This window comes from Theropithecus gelada, chromosome 14 (genome assembly GCF_003255815.1).
Source record: "Theropithecus gelada isolate Dixy chromosome 14, Tgel_1.0, whole genome shotgun sequence".
NCBI lineage: Eukaryota > Metazoa > Chordata > Mammalia > Primates > Cercopithecidae > Theropithecus > Theropithecus gelada.
Genome location: NC_037682.1, coordinates 121,603,971 through 121,631,965, shown reverse-complemented (window position 1 = coordinate 121,631,965; position 27,995 = coordinate 121,603,971). Strand labels below are relative to the sequence as shown.

Below are 27,995 nucleotides of genomic sequence, written 5' to 3'. Positions count from 1 at the left end.
TTTTAAATACCTACAGCTTTATTAGGAGAAGGCTGTGGTCACCTCAGCAGCCAGCTCCCCTGTATACACAGTATACACAGCCCAGCCAGCACCCAGGTCCTTCCATCCTTCTGCAGTACATGGAATGCAAAAGAACCAAACAGAATGGCGGGGAGGGAGGGTCTACCAGTGAGTGTCAGTGTCTAGTGCTTCCGGGAGGCAACTGCCAGGCCAGGGACACTCAAGTCCCTCAAACTGTCATCAGCTCCTGCCAGACCCCACTCCAGCATGACGAGGTCCATATGAGAGTGTTTAGGCCAGACTCCTCCAATCAGTGCATGCAATGGGCAGAGGAGGCTAGGGAATCCTGGGCCCAAAGCCATACTGGTCCATCCCCCTGAAGAAGTTGTTGGAGCTTTCAGAACGTTCCTCTTCTTGTGTAGACATGAGATACCGCTGTAACTTTACTCCATCACCAGAAACCTGTGTCTTGAGTCTAGTCTCTGCTCAGCCCTCGAGGGCATGGTTGGATTAAGGAAATAGTCAAAGGCAAGCAAGACAAACTCCCTAGGTTGTCTTGGTCATGCGTCTTTTAAAAGGGGAAAGAAGAAAAAAGAAAAAAACACCACAACAGATAAAAGCACTGAGGCCTGGCTTGTGTCAGGAGCCAGAGTGGTTGTCCTTCCTTGAAATGGTTTGTAAAGTACTGATGGCAAAAGCTGCTCTGCCCTACCGGAGGCCAGCCTCCTACCGATGGCACCTCTCTTCCCACCCACCCACTCCCCCTGCCATCCCGCACAGCCCCCATGCCACCCTCTCCTCCTCAAGGAGGGAGTGCACCAAGCACAGGGCGCAGTGCTGTCGTCAGCTAGCGAGGATCTGCTTCTGCCTGGTACCTTGGTCCCTTTTGTCCCTGTAGCCCACAGTGGCCACTGGCACAGAGGGGTTCCTCTTAGTCCTTCAGTCCCTGTACCCCACAGTGGCCAGAGGGTTTCCTCTTCACTTAGTCCTTCAGGGGTGACTGCAGCCCTGCCTCAGAGACTGGCACCCCCTCTGCCCCTGCATGAACTCCGTCCAAGGGCTCCAGCCCAGCGTTAGACCCGGCTGAGAACATCGTCGCAGAGGCTTGGCTGGGAGTGGGCTTGTGGATTCTGACTATTAGGGAAACCCACAGAAAAGAACTGAACTCTTCTCTCCCAGGAAGACACATGCTTTGATTTTAGCTCAATAAAATTCTCCACCGAGGCCCTGGATCCATCACCTACTCTCAGAGGCAGAACATCCCGTGTACACAGTGGCGCATCCGAACCTTCAAGAAACACCCTGCTTAGCCAAAGAAGCTCTAACCCCAAAATAGCTCCCCACTTGGAGCTATAGAAAATGCCTGTTTCTATTTTCCTGACCTGTCTCTAAGACAGACAGGTCTCCAGCAGTTCATACTAGTGGCTGCCAGGCCCCCGGGTCAGTCATCAATTCTTGGTGCCTCCTGAAACCTACTCTCAAGGAGTCTGAAGAAAGAGGCCTCGTCTTTGGCTTTGGAGCCCAGCAGGGGGCTGGGCTGTGGGGAGCAGGAAGCCACACACCACACCCTCATTTCTGTGGCTGGAAGCTCAGTCTCCAAAGACTGAGTGTGGTGGAAGGACCAGGTCACCACTGTCCTAGGTGGGGGATACGGCTGGGTTCCTAGAGGGCATAATCTGAGGTAGCAAACAGTGGAGAAGCTTAGGCCTGGGATACAACGTGACGTACCCAGGGCAGACAGCAGTAGCTGTTGGAATGAAGACGAGTTTATAGGCACACAGATGTTCAGCACCTAGCCCTCATAGGCACGCCCCACCCCCTCACAATGGCTGCAGGCCTGAGGCCACTGTCAGGGCTGTCTGAGGTGACACAGACCCTCCGACATCAGCCTGCATATATGTGCCTCTCTGGAGGAGGAAGCCATCAGAACTGCAGCCTCCTCCTCCCTATCCCAGGGTGACATCCCCCAAAGCCAGGCCCAGAGCTCAGCACCAACCCCAGTCCAGTGACAGCAGAACCCTCCAGGACTTTCCGAAAACTCCCTGCATCAGCCACAGACTCCATCGCCCCTAGCTAATGTCAACGTCTTTCTGTAATGGCCGGCTCCATCTTGAAGAAGACAGCAGGCTCCCTACTGACTTCCCCCCCTCCCTGCAGAGCCTCAGAGAACGCTTCGGTGGCAGCCCCCCCCACCAGCCCTACACCCTGCACACCAGAGGAAGGAGAGGCTGCTTCTTTAAGGGAGGGCCAAGAGTGAAGGACGAGAAACCTCAGGACTCCCTGTTTACATCCCCGTCTTCTATGGTGGAGTGCCAGGCTCCAGGGGCCCTAATCTCATTCTCCCCGTGGCTTCTGCCCAGCCCCAGCCAGCTTTTATTGCTTAGTCCACGTCAGTTCAAAAAAGAAGGTGGGCTAAAAGCACCGTGAAAACCCTGCCTCATTCAGACACGGCTCAGAGCCCATGGGGCCACCTGAGGGTGCCAAGCTGCTGAGACATGGCTCTTCCAGCAGCCTGTGGCCTCCCTTCCGGGGGCCAGGGTCCCTGAAGTTCTGCCTGGAAGGTGCCCATCCTCCAGGTCCCTTGGAAACTGGGCCTCAGCACCTTCTGCCCTGCACCTCAAAGCCTCTTCCCGCAACTGGCCCGAGGAGCGGGGCCTGAGGTAGACTGTGCGGGAGTGTCTGGGCTTCCTTCTGCCCAGTCCAGGGAGGAGGAGGGAATCTCTCACCCCAGCCCATGGTCCTTGTCCCTGGATGTGGGTGACATCGTGGCGTGAGCCCCTGGCCACCGTCCTCTGCCCACTACTCCAGCTGGCAGAATGCTGGCACATCAGTGGGGTGGAGAGTGAGGGGGAGAAAGGGATGACCCCACTCAGCACGGCCTCAAGACGCAGAAGTCCAGCTCCTGGGGCTTGCGGCGCAGGTTGCACTGGTCCCGGGCCAGCAGCCGGCCTCCGTGGCCCACGCACTTGAGCGGGCGCCTCTTAAATCCCCGGCCGCAGCTCTTGGAGCAGGGTGACCAGGCGCTGAGCTCCCAGGTGGGGCAGGGCTCCCCACAGGCTTGTGTCTCCACGGGCCGATGGGCTGCATCACAGGCAGGGACCGTGCGCTGCCCCAGGGAGCCCCGGCAGTCCACTGCCCGCTTCTGCAGGCCACTGCCGCAGCTCACAGAGCACGGCCCCCAGCTGCCTGCCACCCAGCGTGCAGGGGGCCTGTCGTCCGGCTGCTCCACCTGGTTGGAGAGGCTGAGGACGCTGTTGTGCAGGACAGAAGGGCCCCGGGGGTCCTTGGGATGGGAGGACTTGTCCTCCCGAGGCTCTTTGGGCAGATAGAAGGAGTAGCGGACCCGGGGCGGTGTCATCTTCCCCACGGAGAGGACCTCCACGGTCAGTGGCTCCAGGATGGGCCGGGAGGCCTGCAGGCTCTCCACCGCTGTGCCCGTGCCGCTGTACCGCAACAGGCTGCCCTTCACCACCAGGTCCCGCTCCACTGCGGACACCACGAAGTGCCCGTTGAGCAGGTACTTGCCTTGGCTGTTCTTCAGAGCCAGGTAGTTGTCATCCCCAATCAGCCCCTTGTAGCCGCGCTGGCGGATGTCGATGCTGGAGGCGCCTGCGGGGATGGCCACCACGAAATTGTAGCCATGCCTGGGGTGGGAAATGGGGGTTGTGCATTAGACAGAAGCCTGGGCCTAAGGACCTCACCGCTCCAGGATCTGTTTCCTCAGTAAACCTAGCTTTTGGTGAATTCTGGCATGGGAGGGAAAGCACAGGTTTGGGAGTCAGAGAGGTCCCTGCCCCTTGGCGATTGGTGCTGGGTAAGTTGCTGAGCTTCTCCAAGCCTCCATGTCCTCACCTGTAAAGTGGAGCTCAGAATTCCACACACCTCATTGAACTGCAGGGAGGACTGAGTCCACCAAAGCACATAAAGCATGTAGCATGGTGCCTGGCACACATCAAGGATGTGTAGACATCTGCCGTGAGGACGAGGAGGAGGAGGACGCCGAGGGGTAGAGCGGGGGGATAAGTCCACCATGCTGGAGCCTGAGGCTAGGAGCTCAATGCGGTGAGAGGACACTGGCCCTGGAGGCAGGGACGCAGATCCAGCCTGGCTCACACGCCAACTCCTGGCAATTTTAAGCAAGCCAGTGTCTCTGGGTTCTGGTGTTCTCATCTGCATAATGAGTGGGTTAAGCTAAATGATTTCTAAGGCTCCTTCCAGCTCCAACAGGCTGTGAAAAGAACATCTGCCATTTAACGAGTGAGGCGAGCCTGGGGTATGTACCTCCTACTCCCCATGTGGCCTCCCCACCACAGGTCCCTGCGAAGCACAGCCTGGAATGCCATCTGTCCCTGGTGCCGAGCTCCCAGAGACGGGGTTGGGCATCCTCCCTGCGCATCACCACCCAACGGCTCAGGAGAGGGTGTTGTGTCCAGAAGCACAGTCAAGGCTCCAGGACAGCCATCTAGGCCTTTCCATCACCAGCACCTGGACTCCCAAATTTTCCGGGCCAACCATAGCCCCCACTCCCAGCTGGGACCTCAGGTGCCCTGCCCGCCCCCTCTTCTTCCAGAACGTGGATCAGGGCTTTCCAAGGAGCATGTGTTTGACCTCAGGAAGCTCAAGCTGGAGGCCCAGATTCTGCAGCTAGGACTAGATGCCCAGGGATTGTCCAAGACGTGAAGCCTCCTTCAGTCCCAGCCACTCACTTGCTGTCTCTTGGCAGTTTATTGCCATTCTCACCTCAGTCTGATCCCCAAGGTCAGGGCCTCAAGTCCAGGGAGAGCCTGGCAGCTGTCACGTTCAGCCTCATCAAGGTGAAGGAGTATTGGGCATTTATTATGCACCAGGTACGATGCTAACTATGTTACTTGGACTAACTCCCTTATTCCTCACACATGACATATATTAGTATTATACCCACTTTACAAGTGGGGACATCTAGAGACCTGGAGATTGAGTTCCCTTGCCCAGGGTCATCCAGAAAATGGGTAACTGCGATCTGAATCAGGTCGGTCTTACTCTAGAACATTATATAGACCCTAACAACTCTGCCCACCTTCCTGAATACCGTCTCCTTTTAAGTAGGTCTTCCCCCAGCATTCGTCTTTGTTTGTTGAAAGAATGAATGAATGAGTGAATGAATGAGTGAGTGAAGGACTAGCAGCCCTAGATGGGTGGCCTCTGCAGCAAGGGTACTGGCTGGATCTGACATTTACCCCAGTCTAACCCAAGCTTCCAACGCCCTGGGGAATTCCACCTCCCTCCCTTTGCTCCCTGGCAGCACCTTCCAGGACCCCAACTCACATGGGCTTGGTGAAGAGTCCTGTCACCTTCTTGCAGCTCTTATTGTCTCCCCCACACACGCCACACTTGTCGAACCTCCTCTTGGAGCCCAGGTTCCCATCACAGCCAGCCTTGATGCACTTGCCTTGGACACAGACGGAGGTGGAGTCGGGAGAGCACAGCGTGCCGTCCACCACCTGCAGTGCCCCAGAAGGGGAAAAAGAAGGAAGAGCAGCGCAGCTCAGCCAATGATCCCCCAAAGACCTGGTCCCTACTTTGTTCTCAGGCCCCAGGTTCACTCACCTTAGGTGCCAGCACATAGAAGTAGCCAGTGCCATTGGCTCGGCAGATGAGCTTGCACTTGTCCCGAGGAGACACGCCTGAGTACTTGGGCACCCATGCCACGGCCAGAGTGAGCCGGTTGGTGCTGTGGTTGTAGCCATTGAAAGCCTCACACTGCTCCTCCCGGAAGCTCTTTCCGGAGGCTAGGGAGGGAGAAGCATAAGAAAGAAGTTGAAGGGAAGGGCTGAGGCCAGTGCAAAGGACAAGCCTCTCTCCCAGCCTGCCATGGCTCTCTTAGCCCTTCCCACCCTTGTCACCAAAGCTGCAACCTTCCCCCATCTCACAGCACTAAAGCAGGCTGGGCCCAAAGGACCCAGGGTGCAGATGAAAACACATCCCCTGAGCTAGGCACCACCTTCTCCAGTAACCCAGCCTCAAACTCCCTCTAAGTTGCAAACTATTTTCAGAATAATGTAACTCAGTGCATAAAGTAAATTACACAGATTAACGACAACACCAGTTACATTTGCTACACAACTATCAATATATTTTGAAACAAGTCTGTGATATATGTGCTTTTTTGTTAATGCATTAAATATGATTCAGGGCCGAGCACAGTGGCTCATGCCTGTAATCCCAGCACTTTGGGAGGCCGAGGCAGGCAGATCTCCAGAGGTCAGGGGTTCAAGACCAGCCTCACGAACATGGTGAAACCCCATCTGTACTAAAAATACAAAAATTAGCCAAGCATGTTGGCAGGCGCCTGCAATCCCAGCTGCTCAAGAGGCTGAGGCGGGAGAATCGCTTGAACCTGGGAGGTGTAGGTTGCAGTGAGCCGAGATCACGCCACTGCACTCCAGCCTGGGCAACAGAGTGAGTGAGACTCTGTCTCAAAAAAGCAAATATACATATATGTGATTCAGTAATGAACCTGATAACTACTATAATTTTGAAGTAAGGATGAGCTTAAACAGCATTTTGAAAATTCTGCAACAACCAAAATGTCCCGTCATCAAATATCCATGATTCCTATTGATGACAAAGTCACAGGTACTTCTACTACTATTATAGTTTTGTTGTCTAACTGAAAGAAATACTAAATTTCAGATAGAAAGGTAGTTTAAAAAAATACTAATTTCTCTCTGAAAGAAATACTAAATGTTAGATTGAGACATTAATAAAAATAGAGATGTAATTTTTTTTCCCCACCAAGTTATTGGGCTCTGGACTCCTGCTTACAAAGATGGGCTGGGCAGGCCCCAGCTAAGAGGACTTCTAGTGTCTCATTCCCATGATCCATTTCGTCTCCCAGGCTAAGCATCCAGAAGGAAACACCCTTGCCAAAGGTGAGTGGAAAGAGGAATGATCCCAAGAAGAATCTGCACCTCTCCACTTCCAGGCTTTGTCCTGAAGGTTAGAATCTTGACTGCAGTCCCTTCATCATCGATAGGAATCCATGATAGAAATACCAGCCTACCTGAATTACCTGTATACCCAATTACCTGAAGGCCTTGCATTACATGGAGTAGGGGTGGGGTAGGGGTGACCTCCGGCCTTGCCTCCCCTGGGCCCAGGCCACCGCTGCTCTCCCTGCCTCACCTGAGCTGGGGCAGGGTTCCAGGTTGCAGGATCGGTATTTCACCCTCACTCCCTCGCAGTACTTGCCCCCGTTGGCAGGAGTGGGGTTGGTGCACTGCCTCCTGGCCAGCTGCACGCCCCCGCCACATGTGCGCGAGCAGGGGCCATAGGGCTCCCATTTGGCCCAGGAACCATCCACCTGTGAGGAAGAGCCTGTTATACTCCTTGGCGGACCCAGGTGCCACACCCAGCCCCTTAGCCCATAGAAAAGCTGCACTGTACAGCCTTCAAGTTCTCATCCCACCTTCCCGGAATGAAATTCATGTTGTATAATGAAGAAAAAAACAGTAAGTAAATGGCCAGTATACACCGAGCCCACCCAACATTCCAACCAACTAATTAGCAAACAGCAACTGCTCCCAGATGCAAAGGAGGCCATGCAAAAGAGAGGCCTCACTGGGCGGTGGAGTGATACAGACGTGTTTCTTTTTTTTTTTTTTTTTTTTTTTGAGGCGGAGTCTCCCTCTTTTGCCGAGGCTGGAGTGCAATGGTGCAATATTGGCTCACTGCAACCTCCACCTCCCAGGTTCAAGTGATTCTCTAGCCTCAGCCTCCCAAGTAGCTGGGATTACAGCTGCCTGCTACCATGCCCAGCTAATTATTTTGTATTTTTAATAGAGACGGGGTTTCCCCATGTTGGCCAGGCTGGTCTCAAACTCCTGACCTCAAGTGATTCGCCCATCTCAGCCTCCCAAAGTGCTGGGATGACAGGCGTGAGCTACCGCGCCCAGCCAGATGTGTTTTCAATGGACTCTGCCCATACCACACCACCCTAGTGGGCTTGAGCAATGGCAAATCCTCCTTAGCCTTCCAGGGCTTCACTTGCAAAAATGGGGTGGATAATACTAATAATACTCGGGCCTGATATCAGGTGGATGATAGAAGTGGCCTAACGGTCATGAAAATTCCCAGTACCCCGCTGGCCCCGGCAGAAGTTCAGAGATTCCTCGAATCCCACAGCTTGCCGGGAATAAAAGAAAAAACAAAAGACGTTCCCTTTATTTGTTGTCAGTGCATTCACAGGCATCTCTAAGGCATGGCCAGCCCCCAGCCTTACGGATAAAAAATGTCACCATAGATATGTGAATGTTTTTATTCCTTAGTGTTCGATAATTCAGACTCGACGCCAGACCAAACTGATCTTAACCTCGATCGGGGGCTGTATTTGAGAAAGTTTCACCATGAACCATTCTAATGTTTCTTTTAAGAAGAGATAAAGATAAGACACTATTAAGCAACCCTAAAACTCTATTTGGCTTCGGGGTGAATTGTGCAGTGTTTTGGAGGGCTTTCATTTTTTTCTAGTTTTTTTTTAACAGGGTAGAAAGAGAATAAAATTTACGGTATCCATGATGTTTTCCTTAGAATGACAGGGAAACGAGTGTGGATCCTCTGAACACACATCAGTTGAGCAATAGAGGAAGCAGCCCAGCTGCTGTACTCGCCTGGAATTACAACTCTGCCACCGACCGTCCACACAGTGCCTAACTCACATGGAACTAAGCAGGAACTGGCTGCATGTCATAGAAACCCTTTAACCTGTGTACATATCCAGCAGATTTATTCAATCTACCCTTTTGTCAGATAGTTCTTGTTTCGTTGCGTCAACATCTGTTTGATCCTATACAAAACAACCACCAGCACCCTCCTTCAACCCTGCTTTGGCCTCAAACTACTCAAACTAGTGCCTCACCTCATTCCATCCTTTCACTCCCTGAGAGCGTCACCCACATTGGCTCTTTCCTCATACTCACTCCCCAGAGCCTGGCACTGTGGGTTTTGTCCCCATCACACCCCGGAAGCTGCCCCCTCAAAAGCCACAACGGCCATGTGAAGACTAAAAGAGTGTGCCTAGGCCTCGTGATCTCCAGTTCTTCTTCAGCGTGTAGCACTGTTCCTGCAGCTTCTGAGACAAGGCTACCTGGTTTTTATTTGGTATCACTGCTTACCATTCGTACAAAAAACGTTCACTCTGCTCCCGCCCTGTGCCATTCACTCATTCCTTCACCAAACACTCGTGCAAGTCCCTGCCCTCAGGGCAATTACTCCCTAGTGGGGAGACAGACAATAAAAATGAATCTGTGAACGCAGCGTGGAGGCTGGGCTTCCAAGCAGGGGGGAGGGAGGAGTTGGGAAGGGCTGCTCTGGATTACGGGGAACTCTCTTGTGCCTGAAGGATGTACAGGTGGCATAAGTCATGCAGACATCAGAGAAAGGGCATTCCAAGCAGAGGGAGCAAGTGCACCGGCCCTGAGGGGCGGGGGAGGAGCCTGAAGTGCGCCACTGTCACTAGGGCCAACAAGGCAGCGAGAAATGGGATCGCTCATTCTGAGCCGTGGCAAAGCCCCTAACGGGTGCGGAGCAGAGAAGCGGCATAACCTAAGGTGCATTTCAACAGAGCTGCCACGGCGGGAATCATCTGTAAGGAGTAAGAGCAGAAGCACGGAGACCAGTTAGAGGTAACTGCATTAATCCAGGGGACGGGGGGTGGTGGCTGGGGCCAGGGTGAGAGCAGATGAAGTGCTGAGAAATGATCCTGGATCTGCCTTGAAGATAGCCCCACAGGGACGTGGAGATACAGGCTGTGAAGCATATGAGAGAAACAGAGTTTCAGCTTGAGCAACCGGAACGTGGAGTTGCCAGCACAGCTTCAGGGGGGATGACCAGGAGCTCAGTCTCACCGACACATGCATAAGATACTAATCAGGTGTCCAATGGACACGTCCAGATTCCCTTACAGATGCAAGTCTGCAGGTCAGGAGCGAGGCCTGGGCTGAAGATGCAAATTTGGGAGTCTTCAAGCTCTAGATGGTATTGAAAGCCATGGTCTAGATGAATCAGCGAAGAGACTGAGTGTGGATGGTGAAGAGGGAAAGGACTGAGTGCCGAAGCACTCCACACTTTAGAAAATGAGAGTACAGGCCGGGCGCGGTGGCTCACGCCTGTAATCTGAACATTTGGGGAGGCCGAGGCGGGCAGGTCACCTGAGGTCAGGAGTTCGAGACCAGCCTGACCAACATGGTGAAACTCCGTCTCTACTAAAAATACAAAAATTAGCCTGGCGTGGTGGCAGCCACCTGTAATCCTACCTACTCAGGCGGCTGAGGCAGGAGAATCGCTTGAACCCGGGAAGTAGAGGTTGCAGTAAGCCGAGATCAAGCCACTGTACTCCAGCCTAGGCAACAAGAGCGGAACTCCATCTCAAGAAAAGAAAAGAAAAGAAAATGAGAGCATAAGGAAGAAGCAGTAAAGGTAATGAGAAGGGGAGGAGGGCAACCGAGAGGCAGTAGAGACCCTGTTCCAGGGGCCAGAGCTCTGGGTTGCCACAAATGCTGCTGGCCTGCTGGGCGATGGGAGGAAAGGGAACAGTCACTGACCTTCGTGGTGTGCAGGCCATTTGGTAGCCTTAATAAGAGTTGTTTTGGAGAAATGGTGGTAGTCAACGCCTATCTGGAATGGGCAGCAGAGAAAGTGGGGAGATGGAATTGGAGACAGCAAAGCTTGTACAACTCCTTCTGGGAACTTGCTGTGAAGGGAGTCAGAGAAACAGACCACCAAGGAAGTGGGATCGTAAGAAGTTTTGCTTCAGATGGGAGAAATTACAACAGATTTGTATTCTAAAAGGCATGATTCAGCTCAAGATTGGGAAATACTGGCACAGCAGGAGACAGAGAATTGATCAGCAATGTCCTTAACAAGCGAGAGGGGATGGGGCTCCTGTGCAAAGTACACAGCGCGGCCTCAGATCAGAGCAGGGACAATTCAGCCACGGTAAAGGGGACAGTGGAGAACAGGCGCAGAAGCAGGTCGGGGGGTGGGTGGAAGTTCCCTTCTGATTACTTGATTTTTTTTTTTTCCCTTCGGGAAATGAGAAGAAAAGTCATCGGTGAAAGTTGAAAAGGAGGAAGAAAGAGTTGGTAATGGGAGGAGAGAGGTGATGGTGGGTGTGAACGAATGGTTCAGGAGGTTGGGAGAGTAACCAACTGGGGAAATGAAATAATGTGACTCCTGGACAGCATTATGGGCCCACCTAAATTTCCGGGTCATCAATTTATTTTACTTTTTTCTTACTTTTTCTTTTTCTTTTTTCTTTTTTTTTTTTTTTTTTCCTTGAGATGGGATCTCACTCTGTCACCCAGGTTGGAGTGCAGTGGCGTGATCATGGCTCAATGCAACCTCTGCCTCCCATGTTCAAGCGATCCTTCTGCCTCAGCCTCCTGAGTAGCTGGAAGGACAAGCATCTGCCACTACGTCCCACTAATTTTTGTATTTTTTGTAGAGAGGGGGGTTTGCCATGTTGCCCAGGCTAGTCTCAAATTCCAGGGCTCAAGGGATCCTCCTGCCTCAGCCTCCCAAAGTGCTGAGATTACAAGTGTGAGCCACTGTGCTCAGCACAGATCACGAATTTAAACTGAGACCAGTGAGCACAATTGCATGTTTTTCTCGAACCATAGTCACCTGTGTAAGCACAATTGAATGGGTGAGTGAGTTGGAGTCAACCCAGATGGTGGCTTATCCAAGTGAGTTTGATGCAAACAGACAGGGGCAAGGGACTTAAGGGTGTATGCGAGGCAGTGATTTCAAAAAAGGACTGTGGAATTTCAGCTCACGAAGGAGGAGGTGAGGGCAGAAGAAGGGTGAGGCATGATGGAAAGGTTGTAGCAATGGATTGTAGGCCCAGATGGGATTGAGGAATTGTTGGAATCCAAATCCCAGAGGGATTAATCTGGGAAGACAGGGCCTTGGTGGTCAGAATGGGATTCCTGAAACAGATCTGCGGGAGCTGCAGTGATTTGTAAGACATACTTTACGATCTGACCTCAGCCAATGAGGGCAGTGACTTCCATGAAGGTTTCCTGGAAAGTTTCAGTTAAAACAGGGTGACCAAGGGATTTTAAGAGGTGGAGGAGGTAGATCTTGCCTAATCATAGACTGAGAATTCCAGAAAGTGTGGAAAGATGGTACTTCTCAGACCGCATTTTCTCTGTCCAATATTATCTCAACTTGTCTCTGCATCCTCCAGCCTCATCTTCCCAGGAGGAGGTACTGACCACATACTGCCTGTCCTCAGGACCTTCTAGCGCCTGGCAATCAAGATGGCTGCCGTCTGGCCCCAAACAACCTTCCCAAAGGCAGTTCCCATAAAGCCTTCATCTACGCAGCCCTGCAGCTCACTCCGACTCGCCCAGGACCTCCCTGCCTTGCTCTGTTTCTGCTTACAGGGATCCTACTTATCCCTCAGGCTCTCTTCAAATCTAACCTCCTCCTCCAAGTTTTCTCAGTCCCCTCTCATCATCATTAATCTCTTGACCCCTGTTCTCCTGTGACATATTTTCATTCTTCTGTCCTTCTGCATAACACGTGCCTCTCTGCGTCTTGTATCACAGCCACATTTCGAGCTTCCCCACTTGACTATGAGCTCTCTGAGGCATGGCCTGTGTTTTATTTCTTTTTCTGACCACCACAGTATCTTACCTAGTTCCCTGAACACAGTGGGTTGTTGCCTAGCAAACAGTTAAGGTTTAATTAGATATGTATCCCCAGAACACAGAAAAATATTTTAAATAATTCTGTGCCATACTCATCTCAGGGCAATTGATAATGTGCTTGGTGGATGCTTTTTTGTGACGTTGACTCTGTGCCCAGAGGCAAGTCCTCCCCGAGCTGAGAACAGGGATGGGAAGGGACAGTCAGCTCCAGGATCCAGGAGGAGGACAGACCTCTTCTTCCTGCCCAGAAAAGTACAAATTCCTCTCCTACCCCCAAAACAAGACCTGAAGAAGATAGAGTTATTACATTCAGAGAATATTTGGGATTCTGGATGTGTTCTTGTTCGGTTGCTATTTGTTTATCAGGAGGGAAAACAAGTATTGTTCAACTATGTTTCTGCTACAGAAAAACAGCAATTGCAACAGAAATGGACGCTTGGTTCAGAATGCAGCCAGTTCCTGAAGCTCGCCCAGGGCTTTGCTTCCCTGCAGTTCTAAGGCCTGCTCCTGCGCATGGTCCCCAGCTCCCTCCCTGGGTGTGGAACACGCTGGGAAAGAGCAGACGTGGGAAGGAAGGGAGGAGCAGCGAGTGAGCCACTTCTAACACTAGGTGTTCAGCTTTGAGCCCAGAGCTCCTCCCCAGGTAGGACGAGGCCTGGAGCTCAGGGCTGAGACCCCACCTCCCGTTGAAGGCTTTTCTCCACGTGTCTGAGGCCTCTCCAAGTCCTCTGACCTGCCACAGCTTCTCTCTCCAGTCTTAGGGTCAAGAAGGGGACAGGACCATATAGAGGGCAGTGAAGGCACAGCTCAGCAATGCAACAGTGATGGTCCCATGGCCAATCTGTGCTAGGCAGCTTCCTGGTGAAGACCAAGGGCAGGGGAGGCCCCCAGGTCTCCGTCCGTCCTCCCAGCAGTCCCGAGCACAGCTCCAGAATTCACTCACCCTGTGCTTGTTGAGGTTGTGTCTCTCCACACAGGCCCCTTTGAGGCAGAACTTGCCCTCGCCACAGCTGGTGCCATCGGCCCAGGGGAAGTGGCGGGTCTGGCACACCATCTGTCCCTTGGCCTTCCCAGTGCACCACAGCTTGGTGCAGTACTGCATGTAAGGACAGGGCTTGGAGCCCACGCCAAAGGCCAGCTCGCACTGCTGGCTCAGGGTGTAGCTGGCACCGGGCAGATCCTCGGGCAGGGAGATGGGTTTGCTGGGTTGGTCCAGGAGGCAGTCACCTGCAGAGAGCCGAGGGCGTTCGTTAGGATGAGCTGGGAAGATGAGGTTTGGCTAGCCCAGGGCAACAGGAATGCACTCATGTCAGAGCCCAGCTCCGAGGGGGCACACACACCTAAGGTACAGAGGAGAAGTGAGCACCTCCACCAGGGGCAGCAGCAAAGCCTCCTCCGAGGCGGCCTCACTGCCCTCCCGCCATCCTGGCTTACCGTGCCCGCTGTCCAGGAAGTCAGTGATGATGGCAGCACTGCAGGCTGACCAGGGGTTGGCGCGGTCGATCTGGATGAGGGTCGGGGACATCATGTGGTTGGCTCGGAGCTTCCCAAACACCTCCTCACAGACTTTCACATTGTCATGGGGCATGTTGAACACGTGGCCTGTCGGGTGAGGCAAGAGGACTGAGAGGGCAGGAGGAAGGACATGGGGGTTGGAGGGAGGAATGGGGAAGGGGAACTAGAAAGCATATGTCAGCAGTTTTCAGGCTGGTCACTGCCACCTATCAACAGACTGCTTTCAAATGTCCTCAAGATCATGTTCTTGTGTTTTCTGTCCCCTGCATCAGGCTGTGGGCTCCCTGACAACAGAATGTACCTCCGTGTCGTTAACATGGTGTCCCCACAGTGCCTAAGTGCTGAGACACTCTACTGAGGGGCTCAAACCACATCACCGGCCAGTGGGGCTGCAGCAATCGGAAAAAGTACAACAAAGCTGCTGCTAAGGCTCACTGTGCCCTGAGAAGGGGTCCTGAGGCTTCAGAACACAAGGGGCAAAGACACGTGTCTCCCACCCTCCAGGGCGTCCCAGGCAAACCCAGAAGACCCCAAGAGGAGCTTATCCAGCCTTACCCAGCTCGTGGGCAGTGGTGAAGGCGGATGGAAGCCCATCGTCCTCAATGACAGAGCAGCTTCTCTTGGGGTCACACATGGTGCCCACATCGGCCATGCCCAGGGTGTCACAGGTGGTGGCTCCACACAGGTCCTGCCGGGTGGGGGAGAAGCAGAAGCCAGCCCAAAGTTAGAGACAGTGACAGAAAGGACCTGAAGGGAAGAAAGGGCATCCTATGGGACATTCCAGCTCGTCTCATTCCAACCTCACCAGGCCCAGCACTTTCTAGCCGGGCCCTTCTTCCTAGGAGGTTGTGGGGCTGTTCACAGAATGAACCCAGGCTGAGGGAGGAAACTTAGGAAGGGCTCTGTGGCTCACCAAAAGACTTTGCCTAAACCCTATGCAGGGAGGTCCTCGGGGAGGAAGTTAGGAGGTACCAAATTAAACTACAAGGGCCACTGCTTTACAGAGAGACAGCCCTCCAGACCAGAAAAGCAGTGACTGCCATAGCCAGGGGAGGCTCGCTGAGGCAACAGGGAGGAAGCCAGTCCCATTCCCACCCAGAGGCAGCTTCGAGCAGCCTCGGTCTTTGCTGGGCTGCCTTTTGGCCAACCATGAATTAAGTTCAGATTCTCAGCCAGAGGGCTGCCGGCCAAGGACCCACCCATGCCAGCAATTTGGCTGCCTTAGACTGGGAGGAAGCAGTGAGGTGAACCCAAGTCCCCATCCAGACACAGTTTCATTGGCTACAGAAACACAAGGGGACACAGGCTCAGTGGCTGCTAGGAAGAAAGATACATGAAATAGAGGGATGGCCACCTAAGCAGGAAGGTCCCTCGTTTTGTACTGAAGCTTAACTTGGCTGCAGAACCTAGGGCCTCCAGCAGCAAACCCTGACAGGAAGTATTCCCAGGGGACACAGAAAGGCAGGATAGGGCTTCCAGGGTGGATATCTCAAAGAACTTACTCAGTGTCGTTGGCCAGAAACACTGCCAGATACCTTAAAAGCCCAAGAGTTGGAAATAGGATGAGACACTTGTGTACATTCTGCTCCTCTTAAGAAGACGTGTGTTGGGTCAGGCACAGTGGCCCACACCTGTAACCTCAGCACTTTGGGAGGCCGAGGCAGGTGAATCACCTGAAGTCAGGAGTTCGAGACCAGCCTGGCCAACATGGCGAAACCCTGTCTCTACTAAAAATACAAAAATTAGCCAAGCATGGTGACGGGTGCTTGTAATACCAGCTACTAGGGAGTCTGAAGCAGGAGAATCACTTGAACCTGGAAGGCAGAGGTTGCAGTGAGCCAAGATCGCACCATTGCACTCCAGCCTGGGCAACAAGAGCAAAACTCCAACTCAAATAAAAAAAAAGAAGAAGAAGAAGACATGTGTTGAATCAGTGATGCTGGTTCTCTCTTCATTACATCGCTGCCTTCAATGCATAAGGCATTCTGCATTTCACAGGAAGCTACTACGTGTCACCCCATTTAATCCTCACAATAGGCTTATGATGCAGATATATTATTATATCTATTTGTCAGAGGTGGGAACTAGGTGCATGCCCATAGTTCATCATGGCCATGATGTATTAAATGCTGACACTGTGCATGCACTTTGCACGAATGGCCCTATTTAATCCTCACAACATCCCACTGAAATAACGACTATTATTACCACCTTCCACAGGCAAAGAAGCACATGTCTGCATGCATGTGCACGTGTATGTGAGGCCGCATGTACATCTGTGTACATGCTGGCAAGGAGCGAAGGTGGGCAGCAGCACAGTGCAGGGAGCCAGGAGCCATGGGGCATGGGAGGAAAAGCGGTCAGAGTACAGAAAATCAGCAAAATTTAATCCAAAGCACTCAGAGGTTTACCACCTGAGCAGTCAAACTTGGCTTCCCACGGTCAGGTGATAGTCACACCTCCTAATGAGTGAACAGTTATTTCGAGGGTGACCAGCCTGAACCCGGGTGCACCAGAGGCAATGACGCGTGCCCTGCACACCCAGCCAGGTCTGCCGCCTGTGCTTGCTGGAAGCATTTCTTCCACTTCTAGGAGCCCCATGGAGGACTTCAAATGCCCTTCTCTTCCCATATTCTTTCATCTTCAAAGACTCACTCTCCCAGAAAGTTTTCCTTCCCAAGAGCTCTGAAACCTAGAAAACCACCACTGTCAAAACTTGGGAGGGGCCTGGGCACAGTGGCTTATGCCTGTAATCCCAGCACTTTGGGAGGCCAAGGAGGCAGATCGCTTGAGTCCAGGAGTTCAAGCCCAGCCTGGGAAACATAGTGAGACTCCATCTCTACAAAATATAAACAAAATTAGCCAGGCATGATGGTGCATACCTGTAATCCCAGCTACTCAGGAGGCTCAGGTGGGAGGATCACTTGAGCCTGGAAGGGTAATGCTACAGTGACCCGTGATCACGCCACTGCATTCCAATCTGGGTGACAGAGCAAGACTCTGTCTCAAAAAACAAAGAACAAAACAAAATAAAACTTGAGAAGGGACCTTCACCTGACCAGCAGTTTAGGGAATGTGACAGCTGAGGAACATGGATCAGCGTGTAAACTATGGGGAAAGGAGCCAAGATGAGGGCAGGGATGAAGGCTCTTGCAAGGGCATAGTGAAGGATGTAGGTGTGGGATTGGTGTAGTGTAAGACCCAGCAAGGCTGGGGCTCTGGACATTCTAGCCCAGCAGTTGCAACCTGTGGGGGTGCCTCTAGGCTGCCCTGCCTGCTCACTGCTCCCTGTGTAAGAGGGAGAGGGTATGGAAATAAGAATCAGGAAGTCTAGATTCTGGTCCTGGCCCCATCACTAAGTACATGTGTGACTTTATCCAAGTCCTCTCTCTTTTTGGGGCCTTGGTTTCCTGCTCCGGGGAAGGACCAACTTTCAACTAGGGCCTGAATCAATCAGTGCTTTCAGCCTCTGCTCCTTCCCCGGTCCCAGAGCATGCAGCCCCTTCTGGCCCTGTAGGTTATGAAAGGAACCCACAGAATGACATGTTTCCAGAACCCCAAGGAACATCTTGTCTACTGACCCAAGTCATGTAGTTGACAGCACTCACTCTCAGAAGAGTGGAAGTCACCCACGCAGAGATTCAGAGTCCTGTTCCCCAGCCCCGCTCTTCACAAATGCCTGGACCAGGCAGGACACAGTGGCTGGGGCCTGTAATCCTAGCACTTTGGGAGGCCAAGGCGGGAGGATGACTTGAGGCCAGGAGGTCAAGACCAGCTTGGGCAGCATAACAAGACCCCATCTCTACAAAAATTAAAACGTTAAAAAGAAAGAAAGAAACTGCTAGACCAGATTGAATGCTCAGACTGGGATCCAGAGGGCGCCTGGAACTCAGCCACCCTGCAGCCGCCTCTGTGGCTGGGAAGTCCTCACGGCCAAAAGCCTCCTTCCTCCCAGGGAGGGTGGATTTTCTCTGGGGCAAAGACATGCAGCTGCAGGCCCTGCTTGGCCAGGAGCAACCTGTTCTTTCCATCAAGAAGTCCCGGTTTCCCTGGATCAAACAAGAGGAACAAGGAAAGAGCCGGCAAATTTCCTGAGGGTGAGAGTGGCTCTGGAAGCAGCCGTCTTGCAGTAACCGGCGTCTTCACTGTGGGAAGACACAGCTGTGTGGGGTCAGAAGCTCTGCCTGTCCTCCTGCCACCCCTGCAGGGACTCAGTGAGGAACCGCTGGGCCTTTGCACTTTGAACGCCTACAAGTGCTTATACAGGGGCCCAGCAGTGCCTCATCTGTGGCATCAAAAATCTCCACCCTTCTGGAATGAACTCAGAGGCACTAAAACTGCCTTAACCTCTTCAGCTCAAGTGCTTGCCTCCACAAAACACAAGCTATTCTACCTTCTTCCTCCTAGAGGGTGTGAGTATTCCCAACCCAGACCCTACCTGACTTACGATTCCCAGCAATTGGCCATTTCTCTTTGTAGCTGCAGCTGCTTTTCCAGATGATCCTGGAATCATCTTGGCCAGGAACCTAATCCTCCTGGACTGTTATTTTCTAACTGTCCCTTCTTATAAAATAATTTAGGATTGGAGCCACAACTTAAAAAAATAAACAAGGATAACACCTGGCAGTGGCTTGTTTACCAATGTCACTCCATACACGCCTCCAGCACGATTCCCACCAGCTGCCCTCCCTGAGAACCTCCTTCCTACCTCCTCTCATTTCCCAGGCATGTACCAAGATGCTCAATGTTTTCCAGCAATACAAACAGAGAGGGATACACAAAAATCAAGCACATTAACTTTTTTTTTTTTTTGAGACTGGGTCTCGCTCTATTGCCCAGGCTGGAGTACAGTCAGTCGTGTGATCTCGACTCACTGCAACCTCCGCCTCCTGGGTTCAAGCATCTCGTGCCTCAGCCTCCCAAGCAGCTGGGATTACAGGCATGCACCACCACGCCTGGCTAATTTTTGCATTTTTAGTAGAGACTGGGTTTCACCATGTTGGCCAGGCTGGTGTCAAACTCCTGGTCTCAAGTGATCCACCTGCCCCAGCCTCCCAAAGTGCTGGGATTACAGGTGCGAGCTACTGCACCTGGCCGCACATTAACATTTTTAATGTGGCAGAAGACTTATGCATTCTCATGTCGCCAAATTCCTGCTTCCATTGAAGTTCTAGGCAGGAGAGCCAGAGCTCATCTTCATGGCTGCATCACAGCATCCAAGTATTACACTCACAGGACTTTAGGGCTGTCCTCTCATGTTGCAGATGAGGAAGCTGAGGCTCAGTGACTTGAGATTACGCACCCCAGTCCCTGTGGCTATTGAGCGAAGAATGAGATCCCAAATCCAAAGCTACGTTCTTTGGTCTAAATCATGCAGCACTGCTTAGGAGACCATAATTACTGGTGAAAAGCACCCTGCGCTAGTATTACTACTGTGCCTTTAACTTGTTTCCCATCTGAATCTCTGCCATGCGTCACTGTATTTCCTTGTCCAGCCCAAAATCCATGTCTGTTTGTAATCCCCAAGGATGGGAGGGCCTTGCTTTGCTAGAAGAAATAAAATCTAGCAATTCAGTGCCTTGGCAATGTGATGAAGAATGTTAGTTACTTCTACTGGCAGATTCTATTTCGCTGGCATATAAATCCCTCCAGATGTACAAAATGGTATTATTGCAAGAGAGTGAGGTAACCAAAACAACAATAATTACCTCAATGAAGAAGAGGAACCCCAAGCTTGCAAGAAGACTAAATCTTCTATTTAAAAAAAAATCACCCCTGCAAGAGAGGGTGCCTACAAATACAGTGATAATAGCTAACATTTACTGATTGGCTACTGTGTGCCAGACTGTCGCGAGAGCTTTACCTGCCTTCATTCATTTAATCCTCACAGCTTTAGGAAGAAGACGCCATTTTCAGCCTCCATCGCACAGAAGAGAACCAGAGAAGGTAAGTACCTAGCCCAGGGTCACACAGTAAGCCCAAGGTTAGACAGAGAGGAAGGAGGCAGAGTGAGGATTGAAGTCCAGGCAGCGCAGCAGCAGGGTTGAGCTCTCACCATGACTTCCTGCTGCCTCTGGTGCATATCACCCCAAGAATGGAAGGCCCCACCCTATATCTCAAGCAAGTGCTGATTGACACTGAGTGGGAAGAGTTCTGGGGAGAGGGAGAAGCAGGATTAAGTGCTAAGAGTTCTCTGAGAGCACTGTCTGCACCACCTCGCTGGCTGAGCAAGCCCCTGGCTCCTTGCCCCACACCTGCATTGACACACTGACCCCATCCCTGCCCTGTCATGCACCCTGTCTGCTGACTCCAAGGTGGATTAAACACACACCTCGCTGGAGCCCCTTCTTTCTTCAGGGCAAAACCTCATGGCAAAGAGCCAGGGTGAAATGCCAGAAGAATCGAAGACTCCCTCTCCCAACCCTGCAGCCTGACAGCCTCAAAAGCTGGATGAATGACCCCAGGAAGGGAGCTGAGCTACCTAAGCACCCAGAACTACAGGCAGCCCCTGCACTTCTGTCTGCACCTTCCTTCCAAAATCACCTACTGAACAGCCGACTTGCAGGGATCCAGGGATCCACGCAGGGGCCTATAAAGACTAAAGAGGTTCCTGCCCAAAAGGAGTTTACAGATCAGTGAGATTAGCAGATGCTGATGTCCGTAGCTTCCATACAAAAACAGGAACAAGTGTTAAGCATACTTGCAAGGGCAATGGGGCAGAATGCTTTAAATCAGGGCTATCCCAAACTTGAGTCTGGCAAGGGATCCACAGCTAGTTATTCAACAAGGAGCATGTACTAAGTGACTACTAAGGTAGTGATGATAATAACTACCATAACTGGGGGCCTATTCTGGACCACTCAGTAACACTCATCTTTGCAACAGCCCTGTAAGTGAGGTATCATGTCATCATCATTATCCTCATTCTAAGAATGAGGAAAGCAAAGTGCACATAGCTGACTCATGCAATGTCCATTGCTAGAGAGTTCAGCCCCCTGATTCATACACAGCTCTGCCTGACTCCAAACCTGTATTCTTTCCATCATGCCACGTGATCAAGTCAAGGTGTCAAGGAAAGGTTGGGGGGAAATTCCAGGGGTAAGAGGGGACGCAAACAACTACAGAGAAGTTCAAAGACAGAAGGAGAGTGAGACCTAAAGAAAGAGAAAAACTCACTTGCCTTTCTGACTAGACCAGCAGTTAAAAATAAAAGAAAAAGATTCCCTCCAACCTTCCTCCCCCATCTGCTGACATTAATATCAGGCGAACTCATTTGATGTAACTAAAGAGAGAGAGCACTCATCCTGCAAGACAGGGAACCAACATATTCCACTCCTCCCTCTCTCTTCCCACTCCTTCCCTCCTCCCTCCCAGAAGGCATGGTGTTGCGGTTCCAGTTAGTGGCCAAGAATAACAAATTATTAAATACTAAATCTACCAATGACCTCTGTCTCCTAATATCTTCCAAAGTCCAACTTCAAGAAAGATCCTAATGAAATCATGATCCTTTTCTATTGTATAGGGAGATATGTGTAACATACGTATTATCACTTCATTATTAACTATTTTTATCTGAACAGTAAATATCACTGCCCTATGACAAGTGCTTTATCATCAAAAGAACTGGCGCCTGTTTCACATGAGGTTCTAGAATGCTGTTCCGCTCTGCGCAGTGTAGGGTATCCCCAGTGCAACACAGTACTGCTCAAGGTCAAAACAAGAAGATAGCACCAAGCTCCGGGTTGTGAGCGGGGAAAAGTCAGAGTACGAATGAAGAGAGTAAGGGGGAAGAGAAAGACTGTAAAGATCCTGCCTGGATAGTCCCAAAAGAGGAAGGTGAGAGCATGGAAGAAGAGCCAGAGGAGAGGGAATAGAGGTGGCGTCAAATGATACGAAGAAGCAACAGGAAAAAAACAAACAAAATAGACCAGGCGCAGTGGCTCAGGCCTGTAATTTCAGCACTTTGGGAGGCCAAGGCGAGCAAATTGCTTGAGCCCAGGAGTTTGAGACCAGCCTGGGCAACACAGCAAGACCTCATCTCCAAAAAAGACGTTTTTTTAATTTAGTCAGGCATAGTGGCACATGCCTGTAGTCCCAACTACAGGCTGGGTGAGACTGAGAGACTGAGGTGGGAAACATAGTAGACAATATTATAAGCAACTTTTTGTCAATGAATTCACAACTCAAATGATATGGAAAAATTTCTTGAAAAATATAAATGACCAAAGTTCACTCAAGAAAAACAACTTGAATATATATGTTTTAAAAATGAAATTTGTAGTTAAAAGTCTTCTCACAAAGAATATTACAGAGCCCAGACATGGTGGCTCACACCTGTAATCCTAAAACATTGGGAGGCTGAGGCAGGAGGATCTCTTGAGGCCAGGAGTTCAGGATCAGCCTGGTTAACATAGTGAGACCCTATCTCTACAAAAATAAATTAGCTGGTCACGGCAGTGCAGGCCTGTAGTCCAGCTACTCAGGAAGCTGGGGTGGGAGGATTGCCTGAGCCCAGGAGTTAAAGGCTGCAGTGAGTTGACGGCACCACTGCACCCCAGCCTGGGTGACAGAATGAGACCCTGTCTCTAAAAAATAAAGAAATAAATGAAGAAGCAGACAGAATAACCATAAAATACAAGTCCTAAAAAAAAGAGAAATAAATGAAGAAGCAGACAGAATAACCATAAAATACAAGTCCTAAAAAAAAGAGAAATAAATGAAGAAGCAGACAGAATAACCATAAAATACAAGTCCTTAAAAAAAAAAGAAAGAAATCAAGAAACAGACAGTAAAACCATAAACTACAAGTCCTTAAAAAAAAAAATCAGTCCAGAAGAGAAAAGGTCACAGATAGCAAAGCAGGCAGGGGAATGGAGGAGAGGGCATCTGATGACACAGAAAACAAGCTCCCCTCCCCAGCCCCCACTCCGCAGCCAGTACCCTTTCTGCTCCCATCCCTTGGAGCGCTTCCTTAGCTCCAGCATTCAGGAGAACGCCCCTCCTCCCCAGCGGGGCTGGTCTGGCACTTAGCACATCCTGTTGAAATTAGCTGTTGTCTTGTAAGCTCCTCATCACATTGTGAATTCCTGGGGACCTGATACCACTTTTTTTTTTTTTTTTTTTTTTTTTTTGGCACAGAGCGTCACTCTGTCGCCAGGCTGGAGTGCAGTGGCACAACCTCGGCTCACTGCAACCTCTGTTCAAGTGATTCTCCTGCCTCAGCCTCCTGAGTAGCTGGGACTATAGGCGCCCGCCACCACGCCCGGCTAATTTTTGTATATTTAGTAGAGATGGGGTTTCACCATGTTTGCCAGGATGGTCTCGATCTCTTGACCTCATGATCCGCCCGTCTTGGCCTCCCAAGAGGTGAGCCACCGCGCCCGGCCAAGACCACATTTTATTACTATTTGTAGCTCCACAGCCCAGGGTAATACCTAGAAATAATAATAAATAATGCTCAACAAGTATTAAAAGAGTGTACGAATAAATGAATGAAAGCCATTCTACCACAAAGGGTTACCCAAACGGCAGCGTTATTGGACCTAAAGACAGAGAAGTCTCAGGGAATAAGGGCCTACAAAGTCTCAGCATTAAATACCTGGCTCCTGCCGCCCAGTGCAACAGGAAGCCAAAGAAACTTCTCTCCTCACAGAAATAAATGAGCAACACTCTGGCTCTGGTTCTTCACAGATCCTGGTTCCAGTCCTGTGCTGACCTCACCCTGCTGTTATGAGCCTGGAGACCGATCACTTTGCAAAATCAAATGTGCACTTTTCTCCATGAACTGACTCTGAATCTTTAAGTAAACTCCTCAAATTGTCAAAATACTTGTTGTACAACCACTATATTCTCGTTTCCGGGCGGTGAAGGTTCCTGGAGACCGCGTCTGCCTTAATCTTAGAAAGGGCAGCTACTCGCTCCTGTTCTCACTGAATACTGTACCTTCCCCCGGAGAGATCAGCAGTGAGAAGATCCTGAGACTCTCAGAATATGCAGAAGGCCCTGAAGTCCCAGCTGGTGAGGAGGTGGGGGAGAGGTGCTTACTCTGAAGCATAAATGTACATACCTTGATGGCAGCCCTGACAACACAGAAGCCCGACTCCCTGGCTTTGCTCTCTAGGCACCTAAGGGGAAGACAGCTTCTAAAAGTCACATCCTGCACGTCGCTGCTTCTGATCCAGTGGTCATGCGTCTTGTACCCATTATGCATGGACAACACAGCCCCCAGGGGGCTGAACACACACTACTGAGAAATGGAAGCTGTCATGCTGTTTGATTGCTTCTTCTTCAAAAGGCGGCCTCCTTCTGACGGCAGGGTCCTATGCCCAGCAGCAGTTCTCTTCCCAGGGCTGACTCCAGAAGCCAGCCTTCACCACCAGGCTGCAGAGGCTGAGGGCTTTTATTTTGGAGCCAGTGAGTGACCTTCAATGGGGCAGCCCAGGTAGCAAATGGGGCAACAGCTGCTTTGCCCATTAAGATATCCTGTTCTTGGCCTTTGCTTTTTTTCAAGCCCCAGCAATCTAACTGCCAAGCTGGTCTGTGTGCAGAGGTCAAAGCCACCTCCTTTGCAGCTTCCCCATGACTCAGGCAGTGCTTGCAGAGGCTGGGCAGTGGCAGCTCAACAGACCTCAGTTGGAAGAATGAGCACAAGGAAACAGACTCAGGCCAAAGACCTCCCTAGAGAAACCAGGTGGTGGGAGGAGAAGAAGGCTGGAAAGGAGGAAGTTCGACTCTAGGAAGGGACTATCTGTGCCAAATGGGTTACTGTGGAAGACTCCAGCTCCAGCCTGGTGTGCTCCAGTCCAACTTTGAGTGACCATTTGGAAACAGTGGAGAGTTAGAGCCCCAGAGGTAACCAAGGATTCCATGCCCTCCCCAGAATGCTGTGGTTATGATAATAACAAAAATAGAGCATGGCACAGATTCAAGTCACCGTCCCCCAAATCGGAAGCAGGAGCTCACTTGGATGGCTCTTTTCCTCCCAGCCTCCTGTATCTGAGAAGTTTCAAGAATCCAAATACTCCACAGTGCCCAATCACTCCAACACCTGTGAATCTAAATGTTCACAGATTCAGAGCTTCTTTGACATAGAATATCAGGTAAGGCCTTGCAAAAGGCAGGGCTGCTTCCTGGGCTGGGTCCATCTTTCTAATCCCAATACTCAGTTTCCTTCTAACTCTACGGCTGGAATCTCCAAATACTCTTGACTAAGCTCACACCACTTCCACCCCAGCAAGGGCAGAAGCTAGAGCCCTGAAGTCAAGTGTAGTCATAGGAATTATAGTGACTTGGGAGCAGGAGCAAGCGTGCCAGCTCTGCTCTGTAGTATACATCTGGGCAAACGGGTCACCCTCTGACAGCAAGGATACAGGAAAATTGGAAAAGATTTTCCCAACTCAGCTCCAAGTGAAACTCCACTTGAAACTCCAAGTGAAACAGTCTCAGCTCCAAACAGGTGCCCTAACTACACTGCCTGCTCAGAATGGTCTAGAAGCCCCTTGGACCATGCCCAGCAGAGAAGGCTGTAGGAGAAGCGGCAGTGAAGGAGGGATGCTCGCAGTACTTGAGTCTGGCCTGTCACTGCAAACTCACAAAATCTCTCAATGATTCCCTCCACCCAAATCCAGGCTTTCCAGGCCCAGTACAGAGAGGGGACAACATGTTACCCGAGAGAAATGCAGCAGGCGCTGACCTTGGATCACCTTCAGTTCTACAACCCTCAAAAGGAAACCTCATGAGGTGTCCGAGAAGTCTCAGCCGCCCATACAATAGGGGCGGGCCGTTTCCGCCCAATCCAACACCATCCTCATAGCGTCTCCTATCGGTCTTGGACACAAACTGCGGCTCCGGGGCGGCAACTTCCTGGGTTCCGGCCCCTCGGCGCCCGATCCAGGAGGCGCTGATTGGCCGCGCCAGGCCAACACCTTCCGAAAGCGCAGGCTCTCCTCCAATGGCCCAGATGCACGTGAGCCGCCGCTCCGCCGAGCCTAGGAGAGGGCTCTCCGGAAAACTACAGTTGGAGTCGGAAGAAGTTAACGAAGTTTAAACTCGGAGGCATTGCACGATACAAAGGGGATTTGGAGCGCTAGGGGAGGTGACCCTAAAGAACGGGACTCTATGGGTGCAAAATGACAGCAGATCAACTCACCTGCCTGGTGAAGAGGATGGCGGTGTCCCAGTACTCGGGGTGCTTGTCACTCACTTTGTTCAGCTTCTTCTGCCAGGCACAGAAGTTGCGCAGGGTCAGGGCCGCGTTGCCGGTGACCTTGGGCCCGGAGTCACGATCTCTAAGAAGCAGCACCTTGACCACAACGATGTTGATGGGGTTGAGGATGCTGGGATGGCGGTAGAGTCGCGCCGCCGTTGCCAGCAACGTCAGCAGATAATGCTCCAGGTCCGCGCCGTGGAACTTGACCATTGACTCGTCCGCGACCACCAGCGTCTCCACGTACCGCGGGATAGACACGAAACGCTTGGCGCGCCCAGACCTGCGCCGGCTGCGACTCTCCCCCAAGCCCGCCCGCCGCGGCCTGTAAGGGTCCAGGGCCCGCAGGATGGCGGGGTTCCAGCCCGAGGCCACCCCGCAGCGAGAGGTGGGGTCTCCGGAAGGCCCGCCCGGCACACCCCGGCGCTGGAGAAGGTGTGCGCCCTGGCTGTTGCGCTGCGCGGCCGGCGCGCTGGCGTTGGGCAACGGGCTAATGACGTACTCGGCGCCTCGATAGCCAAAGGCTCCGCGGAGCCCCCCGCACAAGCTCACAGCTGCGAACGAGTCCGGCTCGGCGTTCACGTCCCCAGAGTAGAAGCAGCGTCGCAGGTCTGAAGAGCTCCCGGTGAACCCCTGGAGGGGGACGCCCAGATGCTCAGTGGCGAAGGCGGGCGCCAAGAACTGAGCATCCGGCGTCAGGTGTAGGTAAAAGTCTTCCTGAAACGCTGTGATCTGAAAAATGAGTCCCTGATCCCCGGAGTCCTCGGGACCCCGCCAGTAGTAGCGGCGGCCGTTGATGTCCGGGTCCAGTCGGATGGGAACCACCACCTCGCGCTCTGGCTCAGAGCCTCCAGCGGTTCGCCCGGCGAAAGCCAGGGTTAAGATGCCCAGCAGAAGCATGGCGCCCGGCAGGCACCGCCGCGCTCTGGGAAGGCGCTGGGCCGGGCTCTCCGGCCGCGGACGCGGTCTCCGTGCAGCCCGCACTCTGGTACCGCCAACGCTCCGGGACAGCCGGCAGCTCCCTGAAAGGACAGCCCAGGGAGGGAGACTCCTCCCAGAGCAGCGAGCGTGCACCCGGCAGCCGGCGCTTCCTACCTGTGCCTTTCCAAGCAAAGCGCGCCCTGGGAGCTTAAGTACAATCGCTGTCAAGTGCAAGGACGAAGATTTGCAGCCGAGAACTAGCGGAAGGTGCCGGGCGGCTTCTCGCAACCGCAGCCACTCGCAGCGCAGCAAGCCGGGCGCTGGGCGAGCCTATTAAAGGCCCCCTCCTCTTTGGACTGCCCAGTCAGCGCCCCTCCCCTCACTCCCCTCCCAGCCTCCCAGAGCTCGCAGCCCGAGCCTCCAGGGGCCACCGGAGAACTCGGTCCCGCCTCCAGAGCAGAGAGCCACTTGGCGGGGAGGGAGTGGCGTTGGGCTGAGGCGGGAGGCGTGGGCTGGCCCGAGAAACCGGCGCTGAAGTCTCGGTTCACGTTTTGCTCTCGGTTATGCCCCACTGTCCCGACGCCTCAGTCGCTTCTGCCTCTGTGGACATCGTCCAGTCTCCGGGTCTTAGCCTTTATCTCAAGGCAGACCAGGTCAGCAGC

General features: G+C 52.2%; 1 protein-coding gene across 1 annotated transcript; it reads right to left on the bottom strand.

Annotated features, from left to right (window-relative positions):
- ADAMTS15 (ADAM metallopeptidase with thrombospondin type 1 motif 15) lies at window positions 1–27,393 on the bottom strand. The gene is made up of 8 exons (XM_025358206.1): window positions 26,356–27,393; window positions 14,763–14,895; window positions 14,127–14,294; window positions 13,636–13,919; window positions 7,165–7,342; window positions 5,587–5,768; window positions 5,305–5,480; window positions 1–3,644 (listed from the first exon to the last, which is right to left on the bottom strand). The coding sequence occupies exons 1-8, from the start codon at window positions 27,310–27,312 to the stop codon at window positions 2,870–2,872; spliced, it is 2,853 nt and encodes a 950-aa protein (XP_025213991.1). The 5' UTR covers window positions 27,313–27,393; the 3' UTR covers window positions 1–2,869.
- Window positions 27,394–27,995: the final 602 nt, after the last annotated feature.

Excerpts from the sequence above, each read along its gene's own strand:
- ADAMTS15 (XM_025358206.1), bottom strand. The coding sequence starts at position 27,312 with ATGCTTCTGCTGGGCATCTTAACCCTGGCTTTCGCCGGGCGAACCGCT. Across the intron at positions 7,343-13,635 it reads ACAACCTCAACAAGCACAGG|GTGGATGGTTCCTGGGCCAA; the intron begins GTGAGTGAATTC and ends TCTTCCTCACAG. Across the intron at positions 3,645-5,304 it reads GGACTCTTCACCAAGCCCAT|GCATGGCTACAATTTCGTGG; the intron begins GTGAGTTGGGGT and ends TTCCCACCCCAG.